Below are 19,116 nucleotides of genomic sequence, written 5' to 3'. Positions count from 1 at the left end.
TCTGGCTGCGCTTGGCACTCTATGTTATTCTCCCACCACACCCTAGTGCAGGCGTTCCCAACCACGGTCCTCAAGGCACACCAACAGTACAGGTTTTAATGATATCCAGGCTTGAGCACAGGTGACTTAATTAGTACCTGTGATTTGGATTAATCCATCTGTGCTGAAGCCTGGATATCACTAAAACCTGCACTGTTGGTGTGCCTTGAGGACCGTGGTTGGGAACGCCTGCCCTAGTGGATGGTAGGGCATGAAATTCCGCCTGTCGGCACATGTCGGCTCAAAAAAACCCCCAAAAATCCAGTGAAAAACCCAGTCGACCTAGACCATGTTGATCTAATGACCTGTCGACCTAGACCCATGTCGACTTTGCAGTATGTCGACCTGATGACTGTCGACCATCTGATATCGCTGATACAGGTTAATAGATAGAGGCTATCAATCCGAACGGCCTGTAATTGGTATAGCTATCTCACCCCTGCATTACTATATTAAGTATCAATTGGTAATGGGGGAGGCGCACCCAGGAATATGTATTAGACTTGGAAGCAAAGAAAGATAAAGTATTCCTACAAGGGGCAATCTAGGTTAGCATATATTAATGTTCTGATTAATGTTATAGGTACATTAATAAAGTGACCCAAGAAACAGAGAATTGGCTAAAACATGATGTTTATTGAATCATTTATTAAGGACAGCGAAATATTAAAAACATAAGTGAAAAGTGATAAATGTGAAATAAAGTGCATTAGAAAAAAAATTAAAATAAGTCTGTTACGTGTGTGTTATCGGTCATAGCATGTGTGTCTGTAATACTGTTATTAATCTCCACGCAAATATCAATTATTGCTCTAATTAGGCAGTCTTGTAAATTCATCAACAAAGGGACATGTGCACGTTTCAAGATGACGGGTGCAGCAAAATTGTTAGGAATAAAGGTGCGTACACACGGGGCAATATGATCGCTGGCAATATATTGCTAGCAATCATATCAGCAATCATATTGCCCAGTGTCCCGTTTTGTGAAAACGGGAGCGCGCACCCGGCGATTTATCGCTGGTGCACACTCCAATCACTGGCAATATGGTCGCTCAGCAACCATATTCCCAGCTATTTCAGCCCCTATCGCCCCCGTGTGTACACAGCATAATCCCTCCCCGGATGACGTCAGCGAACCGGGACCAGGGCGGTCTTTTCGTATGGGCTTAATGGGCACTTGCTCTGGGGCCCCAGGTGTATAAGGGCCATACTCTGATAGCTGAGGATCCCCTTTTTCCAGGGATACCAGAATTTTTAAAATCGGCCCTGGGGAAATGGAGATATCCAACTTCAAAGCAGCAGTCCACATCTGACCTGTTAATTGCACTTCCCAGTCAGAATTCTCAGGTTCTCTCTGACTTAAGGTGCCCATACACGTCTCGATGCATTTTGAGCTTAAATAGCACGCATCGCATTCATCCTTGTACATGCGTTGTGCATACAATGCGATGAAAAGCAAGTACAAAAAGTATGTACAGCACATACTTTTCTCTTTCAATGGTCCTGGTGACACAGCTTCACATTGGGATGTAGGAGGGTACGCAGGAGCCAGGCACCTATCCTAAAGCTTTTGGAGGGTAGGCTCCTCTCCTACTGCATCCCAGACTCCTCAGTTCGTGTTAGGTGCCCACTGGAGTGGGTGCTATTCTAAAGGGCTGCCGGAGCAGCCGAAGGAGTAGAGTTAGTTAGGGTTTTTATTATTTTATTAACTTTTACACTAGCTAGGTAGGCACAGTGTGAGGATTCTCATTAGTGAATCCTCACACTGCTAGCACAGCAGGAGCTGACAGAAGCGCGTCCTGTCAGCTCACTGTGCACAGGGGAGACGCTGCCTGGCCTCCCTGTGCAGCGCTTACAGCTTCTTTTAAGAAGCTACGAAAACTCCACAGAATGATACTGAGCGCTGATTACCTATTCTACCGACTGTCCAGGATACACAACCAGTGTCCAACATACAAATTCTCAGTTGAAGTAAAAAAAATTGTGACATCTAGTGGTGCGAATAGGAACTGCAGGCAATCATCCCGATCATCCCTTTTTGTGATCATCCTTTTAGTACATCCGCAAATGGTGCCCTGCATACACAAATACATCCACTATAACCACAAACCCTAGCATACTACACATCCTATAACTAGCGAGTCTACCACATACCGACATCCTAAAAAAGAAACCTCCTCTATTACCCATAACGCCCAGCATAAACACACAACAGCGCACATATACCTGTACCACAGCCGCACAGCATCTGCCATGAGCCTGACGTCTGCCTTGTGTCCCGTGTCCTCGGCTCCTGCAGCAGGAGGTGCTGGGTCGTCCTCTGCTCCGCCTGTTGTGCTGTTCTGGGTCGGCCTCTGCTTCCACCCCCGGCTCCTATCAGGCTGGGGATCCTCCTCTATCCTCTCCTCCGCTGGGCTGTCACCTGTCCTCTGAGCAGCTCCTGTCCTTGATGTTACATCGTGTTCTTAACTTACTTTCGGGCAGGCATCTCTACGGGCAGCTCCGCACCACTGAGGGGGCTTCTACAGGTCTCCAGCTAGGGGTCCTTTGCATGTCCTCCAGTCCTGGTTCCTCGAGAGCGGGTGTCCTCCACGGTGCCTGCGCACCTTGGTCTCCACTTGCTGCGTCCTCTATCTTCTTCGGAGCAACTTCAGGAGAATCCTCCGGCTGGGTGTGCTCCCAGGTAATTTACCCCCTCAGCACCTTCTTCCTTGAGGTTCTAGTCTTCACCCTCTCGGCTCCTCCACAGGCAGGCACTATGTAGGACACCTCGGCAGCACACATCATTCTGTTCTCTCCGGGTTTGGGGCTCCTCCTGTGGTTGGCAGCTAGTGGGGGCAGCGCGGTTCCCTTCCCTCTGGCAGGTGGCAGCAGTAGGGGACTTGGAGGAGCCTGGATCTCCTGGCGCCATTCCTGGTCTCACAGCCGCGCAGCCTCCGCTCCTTACAGGTCAGCAGCTCACAGCACTGCACAGGCCCTTGTCCTCTCCAGGGATCACCCTTCCCGGTGCCGGCTCTCTCTGTTATGGGTTATGCATCGCTGCAGGACCGCCTCTGATCCCCCTGCCCTACCTCTCTATAGTCCCTCTCACTGGCTCACCCGCCATATCCTGTACTGGATGTATCATATATTTTTATATTTCTTTATACTCAAAGGCTATATATCCCCCTTCCCACACAGATTTAAGTTGCGACTATTTGACACAGTGGCTGCCTTGATAAAGGTACCAGCGGGGACCGAAACGTCAGAAGATCTCTCTTGCAGAAAATAAACTTTGGATTACCTCCTGGTTGTACCTCCATTGAACTACAGACTGGTGAGTGCTGTTTATTCCCCCAGTGGGGGTTCTTTCTGGTATCTATCTATCTATCTATCTAAGGAATTATCCAAGCAGGCAGCGGCACTCCGTGGGCTTAACAATGTGTTTATTGGAGGTGACCGACGTTTCGGGGACTGGATACCCCTTTGTCAAGGTGTACAACGCGTGCGGGTGACACAGCAAACATTTAGATACATACAGCATGTGCATACTCACCATTCCCGTACGTGGAGCGTCCCGGTTGCGTCCAGTGCGGCTTCCGGTGCGGGCGGATGTCAGTGGGCGGAGCCTCACTGCATCATCACGCTCCCCTCTGTTGTAGATGGGTTGCTATGGTGACCCCACCGTATCGCCCACTTCTGTATGACAACCTCCGCTCCAGGATCCGGGTTTGGCTTCTGCCTATAACAACACATAAATGGCACATAAATAACCTACATTAAAACAGTAAAACAATGTTAAAAAATGGTGCAAGTTTGAAGTGTAAATTTCAGATGCCACGGGACTACTGCCCGAGCAATGTTTAAGAAGTGATGTGAAGAAGATGTCACCGCATCTAGCGTGACAATTGTATGGTGTTAACACAGGGATCCGGACGGGTGTGTTACATATGGATCTCTGTATACAATAATAACATGGTCAAACTGATCGCTAATGATCATGTTTGTAAATCGGAGATGTCAGGCTCTAACACATGGGGGAGATGTGCTGTGGGATCTCTATGAATGTGAGAATTACAGGGGTGTGTTGTACCATAAATATCGGCTCCACAAGTGATATATATGCTTCATGTTGTCTTTGAGAACAGAACAGCAGTATAGCGTGTATATATATACTATGTATACATCGGGGGAAATGTACCAAAATGGATTCGTAAAAAATAGGTGTATTCGTAGGCAGAAATACGCCTATTTTTTACACATTTGTATTTTTGGGATTTACACACACTTCTTTGTATGTCAAACAGACAGATCGCAATACTATACTTAGACACAACAGCTCGCACCCACGCAACACGGTGGAGAGTCTCCCATACTCAGTTTTTGAGAGTATGCAGGATCACTGATACCGACTCTGAAACCCATCACCAACTGGACATCATGCAGCAGAAGTTCGAGGACAGAGGCTACCCCAGACAGGGCCTACTTAAAGCCAAGGCCAGGGCTCTGGCGTGTGAGCGCACCACTCTATCACAGGTGCAACACCTAAAGTCATAAAGCCATGTATTCCATGGGTTAATGACTTTAGCTCTGCCAGCCGAGAAACCACCAGCAGAGTAAAAAACTGGTGGGAAATTGTGCGTTCGGATCCCGAGCTACCGGTGTTCAAAGACACCAAGCTGATGCCGAGCTACAAGCGCGGCCCAAACTTGAAGGACCTATTGGTCAAGACCGAGATTACAAATTTTGACACCCCTTCTAGACAAATCAGACCCACCAGAATGGGCTGTTACCGGTGCCTAGGCTGCACAACATGCAGCTTCATGACAGCTTGCACCGAAGTTGCACATCTCTATACGGGTAAAATTTTTTTAAATCAGATGGCCCCTCACGTGCACGACTAAATTTGTTATCTACATCATTTATTGTCCATGTGGAATACATTACATCGGCAAGACCGATTGTGCCATACGGGCAGCCCTTCATTCTGGCTCAGGGGAGCAACCAGTGACCAGGCATTTCGCCAAGGCCAAACATAACATGGCAATGATCAAATATAAGATCATAGACCACGTGCCGGCACACATACGGGGTGGCAACCGTTCCAAACAGCTTCTGCAGCTTGAGTCCAAGTGGATTTACAAAATGGACACACTACACCCTAAAGGCCTTAATGACACACTTGGCCTACATAATTTTTTGTAACCATTTTGGTCCACTAACACACAATCATGTCTTCCTTCTTCCTTTTCTCTCCCCCTTGTTAAAGGTACTTGTCATCCCACTGTGTGACACCAGTCCCCCAGCCTTATCGGTGTCCAGGTGACACACCAGGATAACATATAATATACAAGATGCTGGCATTCTGTTGTTGCAATTTCTGGCTTCTGGTGCTATGCGCATACAGTGATGCTGGCTGCATCACCCCACACAGGGCTGTTTTTGCTTATTATAGATACCCAGCAGGGACTCAGTATTTCTCCCTGCATTTAAACCACTCACGCCATAGGGTTTGCACCTCACCCAGCATATGCACTTTGACTTTTGCCCAGTACGGCTCCAATTCGGGGCCGCACGCAGTTATCTTTTTATACGTATACCCTTTTTAAATGTTCGTTTTTTATTATATATGTCTTCTCATTTTTAGCCACTAGATGTCACTATGTAGTCATAATATGGTCATGTCCACTTGTTTTTTTGCATTTTTTATTCACTTGCATCCTCTGAAGTTTTGTGTATGTATGGATGCCTTTGTTGCTTTATGACTTCTGTAGCACGATACTTGTATTCATGCTACTGTGAGCTGCAATCTCTTTCCCAGCCCACCCACGTCACCGCGGGATGACGACCGTGATGACGCTCGGTCAGCTGGACGCCGCCGAACGTGTTGACGTCACTGCTGTGCGCAGGACTCCGGAAACCGGCCCGTGGATGCTCGTGGGGGACGGCTACAGGGAGGGGGTAAGTTAGCGCCTATTTGTTAACATGTCTTATAAATACCCATGCACTTGCACTTTATTCTGTACTTCACCCTGTCTGCATTTTGTCCTGACGACGGGGGTCCGGCCCCCGAAACGTTGACGCCTGTAAGACCACTTATGGAATAAACACGGCCTTTTGATTTCACCAGCATTTGTGAGTCCTCGAGTGCCCATTCATTTCGTCATTGTATTCTGTGGGCAGTTCATTGTGGCTGCCCTCTGCAAGCTGGCACCGGGGCAAGCTACACATCTCAGCTCACTTCAGTCCAGAGTGACGGCCCTTCCGGATTTCTATATATATATATATATATATATATATATATAGAACAAAGAGTGGGGTACCCTTTCAATGCGCTAGATAAAGTAGATTGGGCAGCATTCTGTCAGTCCCCCCTGTTAGCGGGGGAAGTGGGGAATAGAAGAAAAAAGATAGAAGACAGAGCGCGCCACTATTTTATGGAGATCCACCACCAGAAGGATCAAGAAAATATATCGACAGGTCACTGTACAACAGTATTTAATACAATTAATTTAAAAACAAAGTAAAAACATTTTTGCTTGTATGCAGTCAGTTGGTCGAATCGATATAATCAGGAAAAAACTACCAAGGCGTTTCGTCAAAAAAAATGACTTCCTCAGGGGTAACTTTCTAGGTGGTGGAGAAAGGCCATATTACTAATTTAGTATATACACAATTAAGTAGTTACTTTTTCAATACTGAGAATGTACATACCCTTAGGTAAATGGATAGTGAATGTAAGTTTTCACTCCGGATAGCGGTCTTACTGACAAACTGTACAAAAGTGTGCAAATGGATCCCTTGGAGATCTTAATGCTGGTATCCAGCTGCAACTATAGCATAATAATAGAGTATACAAAGAAAATAAAATACTGTACTCTATAGCGCCTTCGGATCCGGGAGCAGCCTGAGTTTTTGACTCATCCACTGATACCACAATATTTTCTGCTCAAACTACATAATATTAATAATTAGCCACCATATATAACCAGGAGGAATAACTTTAAGTGGGGGCAGGACGGAGTCTGTGTACAGACCAATTGTTCTAAATATACAGTTTATTCATTGGCACAAAACAGCAAAATAGGTTAAAATTAAAAAAGTGCATTAAGAAAAAAGTGAATAGAAATTGGAGCTGTGTGTCCGTGTCGCTGTACACTTATACAGTGCCCGTGTCAGCAGATTTCCACATACACAATTTTCTTTAATAACTCATGTCGACCTATTCCTGTGTTGACCTTTTTCATGCAGCCTTTTGGATTGTGTCGACCGTTTTCAGCGTCAATTTAAACCAGGTCGATCTTTTTCATATGTAGACCTTTTCACTGCCGACCAAAAGATCTAATTACTGTCGACTTAATGACCCTCACCCCTGGTCACAGCGTCTATAAACTGTTATGTAGGACAGGAGACAAGTTCCGAAAACTAAAATATCATAAATTCCCAAACGTTGGGCAAAAGAAGCAGCCTCTGTGTTTTCCTTCACATGTAGTCATACAGATAGAGTCGGACAACAGGAATAATAGGCGCTACATGATAATGTATTTATAGCATTCCTCCCAACTGTCCTGATTACAGTGGTATGGTCCCGCTATTTGGAGCCTGCCCTGATGTCCCTTGAGGGGAGGTGATCATGGCTGCTCTGCTTTGTGGAGCAGCCGGTGATTGCTGGATAGGTGCCGTGCGCAGCAAGGAGAGACGGGGCTGGGTACGCTGGCAAAGAGGATGGAAAACCCGGGGCCTCGATGCCCGGTCCCGCCCCCGTTGCACATAGCCCCGCCCCTTTCCAGGGCCAGCTGCATGCAGGTCCCACTGATCTATTGGTAAAAGTTGGAAGGCATGTTCGATGTTCTGTGTATACAATACATTCCTTTTTCTTTTTTAATAGTAGGATCGGCAGCAATTAGCTGTATGCTCTGGCCTTCGTCTGCGGATCTTCGCCTCCAGTGAAGTGTATGGCCTTTGTCAAACATACATAAAAAAAAAAAAAAAAAAAATGATACCCGATCTATTGTCTGCGGGCAGACGTTATTCTAGTCTGGCTCTAAACACAGATATTTCTCCATTCCCTGGAGAGAAAGAGAGAAATTGGCCTCACACCCCTTGCTGAAACAGGTAAGGATCATATGGTCGACCTAAAGATTGTCGACAGTCATTAGGTCAACATACTGCAAGGTCGACATGGGTCAAGGTCAACAGGTCATTTGGTCCAAAAAAGCATTAGGTCAAAATGGTCTAGCTCAACATGGGGTTTTGTACCTTTTTTTTTACCCGAATGCTGACACAGTCAACATGGACACAGGATTCAGTGCACCGCATCGCCTCGCATGTCTGGCTGTGCTTGGCACTCTATGTTATTCTCCCACCACACCCTAGTGCAGGCGTTCCCAACCACGGTCCTCAAGGCACACCAACAGTACAGGTTTTAATGATATCCAGGCTTGAGCACAGGTGACTTAATTAGTACCTGTGATTTGGATTAATCCATCTGTGCTGAAGCCTGGATATCACTAAAACCTGCACTGTTGGTGTGCCTTGAGGACCGTGGTTGGGAACGCCTGCCCTAGTGGATGGTAGGGCATGAAATTCCGCCTGTCGGCACATGTCGGCTCAAAAACCCCCCCAAAAATCCAGTGAAAAACCCAGTCGACCTAGACCATGTTGACCTAATGACCTGTCGACCTAGACCCATGTCGACTTTGCAGTATGTCGACCTGATGACTGTCGACCATCTGATATCGCTGATACAGGTTAATAAATAGAGGCTATCAATCCGAACGGCCTGTAATTGGTATAGCTATCTCACCCCTGCATTACTATATTAAGTATAAATTGGTAATGGGGGAGGCGCACCCAGGAATATGTATTAGACTTGGAAGCAAAGAAAGATAAAGTATTCCTACAAGGGGCAATCTAGGTTAGCATATATTAATGTTCTGATTAATGTTATAGGTACATTAATAAAGTGACCCAAGAAACAGAGAATTGGCTAAAACATGATGTTTATTGAATCATTTATTAAGGACAGCGAAATATTAAAAACATAAGTGAAAAGTGATAAATGTGAAATAAAGTGCATTAGAAAAAAAATTAAAATAAGTCTGTTACGTGTGTGTTATCGGTCATAGCATGTGTGTCTGTAATACTGTTATTAATCTCCACGCAAATATCAATTATTGCTCTAATTAGGCAGTCTTGTAAATTCATCAACAAAGGGACATGTGCACGTTTCAAGATGACGGGTGCAGCAAAATTGTTAGGAATAAAGGTGCGTACACACGGGGCAATATGATCGCTGGCAATATATTGCTAGCAATCATATCAGCAATCATATTGCCCAGTGTCCCGTTTTGTGAAAACGGGAGCGCGCACCCGGCGATTTATCGCTGGTGCACACTCCAATCACTGGCAATATGGTCGCTCAGCAACCATATTCCCAGCTATTTCAGCCCCTATCGCCCCCGTGTGTACACAGCATAATCGCCCCCGGATGACGTCAGCGAACCGGGACCAGGGCGGTCTTTTCGTATGGGCTTAATGGGCACTTGCTCTGGGGCCCCAGGTGTATAAGGGCCATACTCTGATAGCTGAGGATCCCCCAGGGGTGCCGACTCTCCCGGAATGTCCGTGAGACTCCCGGAATCCTGGGACGTCTCACGGACTCCCGGAAGAGGGTCCCTTTCCCCCGCAACTGCCCCCTCGCTTGCGCTGTATTAACTGCGCATGCGCTATATGCCGCCGGCGCCGACGCGATAACGCTGCATCGGCAACTGAGGAGAGAGAGGAAGAAGTTGAACAGCGCAGGTGTACGCCGGGTCGGCGGGGTAAGTGTATTCACTGTCCCCGCAACTACTGCCTTCCTTGCTCGGCCTCTCTCCCCTGACTACTGACTCTCCTCTCAGGCAGAGGCGGCTGGGCAGGGGGGCAGTGTACCGCATGTCACTATCCTGGGGCTGGCTTATCTTATTGTGCATATTGCGCCCAGGAGACAGAGGATCCTGTGATTGCTGCGCTTTTTGGACCCCCGCAGCTATAACGGTACAAGGGGAGAGCCAGAGTGCGGTGCAAGGAAAAGGGGTGAATAGCCTTGCTTTTACAAGTAACTTAGAATAGATATAGATAGTTATTTTTAAATCCTGGCTGCACTGGGGGTGTGTGTGTGTGTGTGGGGGGGGTTCTTCTTTGTGCTCCCACCTGCGCTGAAATTTGCTAGCCAGCCCATGCCTCTGCCTGATCTCCTAGCACTAGACTGTCCCCATAGGCGTGCGCACGGGGGGTGCCGGGGGTGCACAGGCACCTCCTAATGCCCGTCGGCACCCCCCACGCGATTGCACGCAAAATGTTTCCAATGCAGCAGTTTCACTTGCCAGTCACTCACAGCCGCTGCCCGCAGCCGTTCTCCAGCCTGGAAGCGCTGGCCGGGACGTGGGCTGTGCGGCTGTGCAGCTCAGTGAGCTCCGTGAGCTCCATTCACATTACCACCCGGCCCCGCCTCTAATAACGTCACACACAGACGTGGTGACGTCGTCCTGGCCGCGCTTCCTGCGTCTGCCTGGCCGCGCTCCTGCCGTCGTCCTGCCCACGCTCCCGCCGTCCTCCTGCTGCCTGAGAGACAGAGCAAGCCCAGCAGCAGCACGCGCCCTGGGCTGGCAGGCAGCAGAGGCACTGCACTGAATGATTGATGATCCCACGAGTAGGAGACAGCCAGCGTGAGTGACCTGGCTGCCTGTAGTGTTCCTCCTAGGAGGAAGCAAGGTTTTTATTCATAAGTGAAATATTAACAATTAACCCCCTGGGTTTTTGGTTTTGCTGGGGCAGGACAAACCTGGGCAGGTTTGTCCTGCCCCAGCAAAACACATCACAGATATTAGGAAGCTATTGTGGAACTACACGCCCCAGCATGCCCTCCCACAGTTTTAGCAATGCATTATATAAAATCTGTGGCAGGGCATGCTGGGACTCCCAGCATGCCCTGCCACAGATTTTATATAATGCATTGCTAAAACTGTGGGAGGGCATGCTGGGGCGTGTAGTTCCACAATAGCTGGAGGTCCATGAGTTTGATACCACTGATGTACAGTGTACACACTAGGCGATATTGGTCACAATATCGCTCAGAAAGCCCTTTCTGAGCGATATTGTGACCAATTTGGCCTAGTGTGTATGGGGCTTAAATAATACATTTCTTTCAAGCAGTCCATGAAAAACACCTTTCAGGCAAGCCTATCATATTTAAGTTCCATACGCATAACCCTCTGAGGCACTTATGTATCATATAGCTTCCCCTCGGGACATACAAGCTATGCTATTACTGGTGCCTGTCCTTGTTTTTACCTCCTATGTCCTTATAGATTGTAAGCTTGCAGCAGGGCCCTCCTACCTCCAAGTCTGTCTGTTGTTATCCAGTTTGTTCACTGTCTACAATTGTAAAGCGCAACGGAATTTGCTGCGCTATATAAGACACTAACGGAATCTGCTGCGCTATATAAGACGCTGTAACGGAATCTGCTGCGCTATATAAGACGCTGTAACGGAATCTGTTGCGCTATATAAGACACTGTAACGGAATCTGCTGCGCTATATAAGACCCTGTAACGAAATCTGCTGCGCTATATAAGACGCTGTTACGGAATAAGCTGCGCTATATAAGACGCTGTAACGGAATCTGCTGCGCTATATAACACACTGTAACGGAACCTGCTGCGCTATATAAGACCCTGTAACGGAATCTGCTGCGCTATATAAGACACTGTAACGGAATCTGCTGTGCTATATTAAGACACTGTAACGGAATCTGCTGTGCTATATAAGACACTGTAATGGAATCTGCTGTGCTATATAAGAGACTGTTACGGAATCTGCTGCGCTATATAAGACACTGTAACGGGATCTGCTGCGCTATATAAGAAACTGTAAATAAATACATTGAAATGTGATGTTTAAAGTTACATGCACGTTTCTAGCTATAGCATTCCCTTGGAGGCCGTAAATGTGCGGTGCCCATACACTGAGAAAAATCCTCTGTACGTTTTGAACTAGAATGCATCTAGTTCAAAACGCATGTGATACACTACAACAGCCTTCAGACCTTTTTCAAGGCCCCCCACTACCTCCTCCTAAAGTGCACTGTAGGAGGTAGTGGGGGGCCTTGAAAAAGGTCTGAAGGCAGACCGAAACGTCAGCCCATGGCCCACTGTCGTGTACAGAGCACTTTAATTTTGGTTGATATTGAGGAATGATCCTTTAAATACTTCATTTGCACACAAAGTCCGGTGTGTGGCCTTATTTCTTTCACTTTATATTTTGGATGGACCTGACCTTTGGGACATCTGAGCTGACACCCCAGCAGTTGTCTTTCTATCACAACGTCACTCAGTGGACCACTGATAAAATAAATTATTACATGACGTTCTTTCATATTGATCCATATTTGATGAGCACTGAGGTGTTTTTCCTGGAGTGGCCACCCGGGCCAGCATATATCTATCTATCTCTGTGTATGTGTGTATGTATATATATATATATATATATATATATATATATATATATGTGTGTGTGTGTTTTGTACCTCATTCAGTGTGACATAATGTAAATTTTGGCACAAACTATGTGGAATCATGTGTTTAAAAGATGTATTGCACTGAAAGGGGGATATTTTTCCCAGGGGGAGTTGCCGTTAGAGCAATAGCAAGAAAGTGTACAAAAAGTAGATTCCCTGGTGTCCTACATTATGCCGATTCCTGGGTACAGCGAGGCTACCTGGGAATCAGTGCTAATGCTGGGGATCCCAGCAGCATCATCTCCAGTGATGTTGGAATTCTGGCACCAGTATTATGGGCGCCAGCCATGATTCTAGTGCCGGTATTTTGAATGCGGGCATGCGATCTGGGCAATCATATTTGCGCCCAAGATCACACAGCAATATGAAATTTTTTTATCAGTTGTAAACTTTATAGATTTTTTTGTTGTTTTCTTTCCTAGGTTCACCGACTGCCATATCAGTGTGCAATTGTGTTCCTCAACGTGATTTTGAGGATTTTTCCAGGAATTATGGTTCTGTTTCACTGATCATAAATATCCAGGTAAGTGAACTGACTTTACAAAAGACGGTGTGTTTTTTGTACCGGTAGAGAATTTAGTGCCTATGGAAGTCAACATTAAATCTGCTCTTTAGTTACAGGGACGGATTTCAGTTTTACAATAGTCAAGAGTTAATCTGACATCCCGCACCTCTTGGCAATTGTGACTGTATAACATTTTGCCACTGATGTTTCCTCATAGCTAATTGTATACCCCCTTAGTTTCATTATGTCATGTTCACCATAAGTTTCTGTGAATGTACCTATCAATTAGTAAAATAAAAAATCTTAATATATGTAATGAAGCTTTTAGTATATGCAATTATGCCCCTTATTGATTTTAACATCTTATTGCAGAACTCCAAGAAAACAAGATATCCACACGGAATTCCGGTATTTCACTGCTGAGCACCACCAGAGATCTATCAGTCACTGTATATTTGAACCCCAACTTCTTCATTTTAAGGTGAGCACAACTACACATTTTCTACAGACTTTTTAATGTGTATTTAAAAGATTTCTTTAAATTAGCAACCTACCTATATTTTTTTGTTTCTTTTATGCTACCAGTCTAAGGGATTGCTGAAGGCTGATTGAACATCATAGAAACAAAATAAAAACAGGAAAAAAGGCACACATACAGACTTTCAACATTTATATTTACGACCAATTGATATAAATAACTTCTATCAATCTGGAAAAATGGATCGTTTTCTTATTAAAATAAGAAAAGAAACTGACAAAGAAAAGTCTAATGAAAGGGCTAATGTTGCGGCAGTCCACTCAGAATCTGAAGTTACAACAGTTACCTTAGAATCCGAAACTATAACAGACACCTCAGAATTTGAAGTTATTTCAGACACCTCAGAATCTGAAGTTACAATACTCACCTCAGAATCTGAAGTTACAAACTTACAGGAAGATACTGCTGACACCACTTCTGACCAACAAGAAACATCGTCTTGCAGTTCAAAGCCTTCAAATACCCCATCTGATGACCCAGTTTGTGATATTCCAAAAAACAGATTGGAACGTCAATTACGAATATCTAGAGGGCCCTTTCAGCCCAGAAACAGTATATTTCCCAGAAATAAAATAGGCTCTAAAGTAAGAAGTTTTCAATTGGATTGGTATGAAAAATATAGTTGGCTAGAATACAGCCCAACAAAGGATGCAGCTTTTTGTTTTTACTGCCGTTTCTTTCCTGGTAATGATGCAGCAAGCAAAGGTCACACTGATTCTGCATTTATTGATAAAGGATTCCGAAGCTGGCATAAGGCTAACGAATGTTTCAAAACCCATCAATTGTCTAAATCCCATGTATTTAGCCATTCAGCATGGACCTCTTTTAAAGGTAAACCTATTGATGTGATGTTAGATGAAGGCAAGCAGACTTACCTGTCTAAGCAGGAAGAACTACGATGCCATAACCGAAGTGTAATGGAGCGGCTGATTGACATAGTTCTGTGTTTGGCAAAAGGTGGAAGACCTTTCAGAGGTCATAATGAAAAGTCTGATAGTCTTGAAAGAGGTTTATTTCTTAACATTGTAAGTATGCTTCAGAAATATGATCCTGTGATGGCAAAACATGCAAAACAATGTCCTCGAAATGCTACCTATCTGAGTAATCGCATCCAAAATGATTTAATTGTGGCCATACACAATGTTGTAACACAAAACATTGTGTCCTCACTAAATGGAAATGTGCTATCAATACTTGCAGATGACACCACTGACTGTGGACACCATGAACAGATGTCCATTGTTGTGCGGTACTTTGACAATGATAAACATAGTCCAGTTGAGACTTTTTTGTGTGTTCAGAGACTTTTCACAGTTGATGCAAACGCTATTTTTAACCAATTGAATGAAGTCATTGGCAATCTTAAAATTAAGTGGTCATCCGTATTAGCGGTCTGTTTTGATGGCGCATCTACTATGTCTGGATGTACAGCAGGCGTTCAAATGAAGTGTAAAGAAAGAAACAGTGAAATACTCTATGTGCACTGCTATGCACATTGTTTGAATCTCATCCTAGTAGATGCATGCACTTCAAGTAAACAGAACAGAATAGTTTTTGATTTTTTTGGCATTGTTCAGATTCTTTACAACTTCATGGAGGGTAGTTCGGTCCGACATGCAAGAATGGAGAAAATTTCCAAAGATGTAGGATCTCAGCTGAAAACTTTGAAAACATTGTCAAATACACGTTGGGCTTGCAGAGCAGAAGCTGTCGCTGCTGTTAAACAAAACTATTCAATAATTTTACAAGCTTTACATGAGATTATTGAAGAAACTCGACTTCCAGATGTTAAAATCAAAGCAAGAGGTCTTGTCTGTGAATTAAAGTCTTTTGACTTTATATTCGGTCTTCACATGATGCACCCAATTCTTCAAATTGTGGTTAAAGTGAGCAAGGCTCTTCAGGACCCTGAACTTGACTTACTTACAGCAATGGAAGGAGTGAAAACCTTGCGCAAAACATTAGCTACAATGAGAAATGACCCAGAACATTTTCAGTCCATTTTCCAAGAAACCGTGACTGCATGTCTACAGAAAGATATAGCAATACCTTCCGTTCGAAAAAGAAGAATATCAACTCGTATTGATAATGCCTTTGAATCACAACATCACTTCGATACTAAAGAGGATCAGGAGAGAATTTGTTCATTTTACCCTCTTCTTGACTCCATGATAGCTGGCATCGACCAGAGGTTTCAACAAGAAACTTGTGTACTAATAACAGCAATGGTAAATTTGTTAAATTTAACCATTGGCAAGGATGACTTTCAAATAATTGCCAATAAATTTAACATTTCAATAGACGAATTGGAAGCTGAAGTAAAGTTGCTTAAGAGCTATGAAACATGTGTTTCTGAAGAATGCACTACAAAAACAAGACAGTGGCTTGATTGGCTAAAAGAATCAGCACGGTTTTCCATGTTCCCGGCCTTTTACAAAGCTATTCAGTACTTTGCTGTCCTACCGGTTACTAGCTGTTCATGTGAAAGGGCATTTTCAAAACTTGGACATGTAAAAACTAAACTAAGAAGTACAATGTCCCAGCAGCGCCTTGATTCACTCCTGTTGTTGTACATTGAGCAAGAATTGGCTTTATCCGTAAAATACAATGACGTGATTGAGGAATTCAAAGCCTTGACAGCTGGTGAGCGGCGTCTTGTTCTTTAGACAAAGGAACTTGAAGAAAAAGTTAAAAGAATCACAATAATTTAGCTATCAATTAAACTTCAATCAAGTTTGTATGTTAAAAATCAGCAAAGGTCTATGTTGCAGACCTCAGCATTGCTTCATGTTCAGTTGACGTTCAGTTGAAGTTCCGTTTACGTTCAGTTTACCTTCAACAAAGTTCCAAAAGTTGATTGAGATGAAGACAGAATGAGCTGGCTGCAATGTTATGCGTAAGTAAAATGGAGAATATTGTGTGGGGCATATTTGTGTGGTTGGGTATAATTATTGACTTAAACATTATTGACTTAATTGATTTAAACATTGACTTAAGTTAATGGTAGATTCGTAACCTGACTTGTTCTACTAACATAATGTAACGAGCATTGCTGCATACACCTATGCCAGAAGAGTACAGCGCAGAGAAAGGACTGAACTTGTGCAGCCAACGAGTCATTTAACCTGTAAAATTGGGGGGAAGGTTGTCAGTGTCAGAGGTTCATTTGTCCTGCAGTCTTGCACTTTTGTGGTTTGTAAATGAGCATTACTGTTTTAATTTATGTCAAGGGAAGCAATGGACTATTAAATTATGTTTGTTTTTTATGCGATGAAAGGATTGTTCCATGGAGCAGCTTAAGAAAAATAATGAAAGGAATTAAGGTGCTGAAATTGTGTACCTCGGACAATATTTTCTACACCTGTGTGGATGAGACATGGATGAAGGATCTGACCAGTCTGAAGACTTACTGTATGCTCTGCAAACTTCCCTCTCCAGTGAGTTGTGGTTTATTTATAATGTTTCTGATACCCCAGTCCCTGTGAGTGTTCTTTAATACATTCTGTTGGTATATTTGCATATTGCATTGAGATTTTGGCCGTTATTTAGATCTGATCGCAGTACAAAACGGGCAAAACCATATGCACTGCAGGTGGGGCAGATGTAACATGTATAGAGTTGGATTTTGTTTGAGTTATTTTTTTTTCTGTGCAGGCTAAATACTGGCTGCATTACTTTTACACTGCAATTTATATTTTAGTTTCAAAACACCACACCCAAATTTATCTCTCTCTATACATGTTACATCTGCCCCACCTGCAGTGCACATGGTTTTGCCCATTTTGAGAACAAATTTGTACAGTAATCAGATCTGAATAAGGGCATTTGTCTGCTAATATTGCATGCAGAGAGATCCCAATGTATCCAAATCCAACTACTTTAGTTTCCCTTGCTAACTATGCTTCCTGCTTATGTATATGACCTCTCCCACTTCCATTCCAAATTCATCCAGGTCCAATTGCCTCTACCTAGCCCTATCTTGTAAGCTCTCACTGACTGAGAAGGGTCAGTTGAGAGACAGAATACAGCAGACCCACAACCTCCTCTGTATTTGTTTTAATATGGGATGTATTTATTGGTTGCTTAGACTGACTGACACAACTGAATTTTTTGGTACATTACTAACAATAATGAGGACAATGACAAGGAAATGGAAGCAACTCTCATTCCAATAGTGATTTGTTCATCACTTAAATTGTAGAATTTTTTTTTCTTTTTAAAGATATTATAATTAATTCATTTTCATGTTCTTTCCAGCCAGTGTTCAGAAGCTAAACAAATTATTCACCAGTGCAGAAGGCACTGATCAAGGATACCACTATGAGGAATGGAGATTCCCCCTCCTTGTTCGATGCCTGAAATAAACATCCTGGAATTGTACAGTATGTGTCATAACTGATTCGTATTATTCACAGTGGGGCAGATGTATTAAGCCTGTTGAAGAAAGAAACTGGAGATAAAGTGGAAGGTGATAACGCTCAAGCCAATCAACTCCCAACTGTCATTTCAAACACAGCTGATTGGCTGGTTCGTTATCACCTTCCCCTTTATATCCACTTTACCTCCACACCAGGCTTAATACATCTGCCCCGTTATACTTGACAGTGTTATTTATGCGCTTGATTAACTATTAAGTACTGCAGGTTTCTAAGTGATTATTGTAGATAGAAACATAGAAGGAAAGGTCACAATTTTGAAAATATTTTTACAGTATTTTACAGAAACAAATGGTCAAAATGTGGTAAAGTCATCTGTGACACCTGTGATATTACTGCTTTGTTATATACAAATAAATCATCTGTGTGAGTTCCTGCCAACACTGTATTTAATATAGTTTGCATTGATGCCCAGTGGGCGGTGATAGACACGCCCAGTGGGCGGTGATAGACACGCCCAGTGGGCGGTGATAGAAATGCCCCTCCAATTGTGCACCTACTAATAAAATGGGCTGCGCACGCCTATGACTGTCCCCACTACTCATTCCTTACCCTCCCCTCTGACTGGTCTCCCAGCACTGTCCCCACTACACTATTTATTCCTTGCCCTCTGCCTGTTCTCCCAGCACTGCCCCCACTACCAATTTGATGCATGCTTATCAAAATACTGTAGGGACCCCAGGCGATGCAAGGCCCGCCCCCTAGCGATGCAAGGCCCACCCCCTAGTGATGCAAGGACCGCCCCTTGGATTTTCTATTTCTCCCTGAAATGATTTTTAAAAAGTAGGCAACCCTGGGATCCCCTTTTTCCAGGGATACCAGAATTTTTAAAATCGGCCCTGGGGAAATGGAGATATCCAACTTCAAAGCAGCAGTCCACATCTGACCTGTTAATTGCACTTCCCAGTCAGAATTCTCAGGTTCTCTCTGACTTAAGGTGCCCATACACGTCTCGATGCGGGCGTGCATTTTGAGCTTAAATAGCACGCATCGCATTCATCCTTGTACATGCGTTGTGCATACAATGCGATGAAAAGCAAGTACAAAAAGTATGTGCAGC

The 19,116-nt window shown here is 44.2% G+C and overlaps 1 protein-coding gene and 1 long non-coding RNA gene across 2 annotated transcripts; both read left to right on the top strand.

Moving 5' to 3' along the window:
- Nucleotides 1–13,468: 13,468 nt before the first annotated feature.
- Nucleotides 13,469–16,286, top strand: LOC146053830 (zinc finger MYM-type protein 1-like). The gene is made up of 2 exons (XM_083168045.1): nt 13,469–13,563; nt 13,668–16,286. The coding sequence occupies exon 2, from the start codon at nt 13,800–13,802 to the stop codon at nt 16,284–16,286; it is 2,487 nt and encodes an 828-aa protein (XP_083024171.1). The 5' UTR covers nt 13,469–13,563; nt 13,668–13,799.
- Nucleotides 16,287–16,369: 83 nt separating this feature from the next.
- On the top strand, nt 16,370–18,000 carry LOC146053831 (uncharacterized). The gene is made up of 3 exons (XR_014467837.1): nt 16,370–16,516; nt 16,898–17,057; nt 17,878–18,000. It is a non-coding gene; the product is annotated as an uncharacterized LOC146053831 (long non-coding RNA).
- The last annotated feature ends 1,116 nt before the right edge of the window (nt 18,001–19,116 follow it).

This window comes from Crinia signifera, unplaced genomic scaffold, assembly GCF_055691185.1.
Source record: "Crinia signifera unplaced genomic scaffold, ASM5569118v1 HAP2_SCAFFOLD_216, whole genome shotgun sequence".
NCBI classification, from domain to species: domain Eukaryota; kingdom Metazoa; phylum Chordata; class Amphibia; order Anura; family Myobatrachidae; genus Crinia; species Crinia signifera.
This window is presented reverse-complemented; position numbering and strand designations above follow the sequence as displayed.

What these genes read in the sequence shown, in the direction of transcription:
- LOC146053830 (XM_083168045.1), top strand. Translation starts at nt 13,800, where the DNA reads ATGGATCGTTTTCTTATTAAAATAAGAAAAGAAACTGACAAAGAAAAG.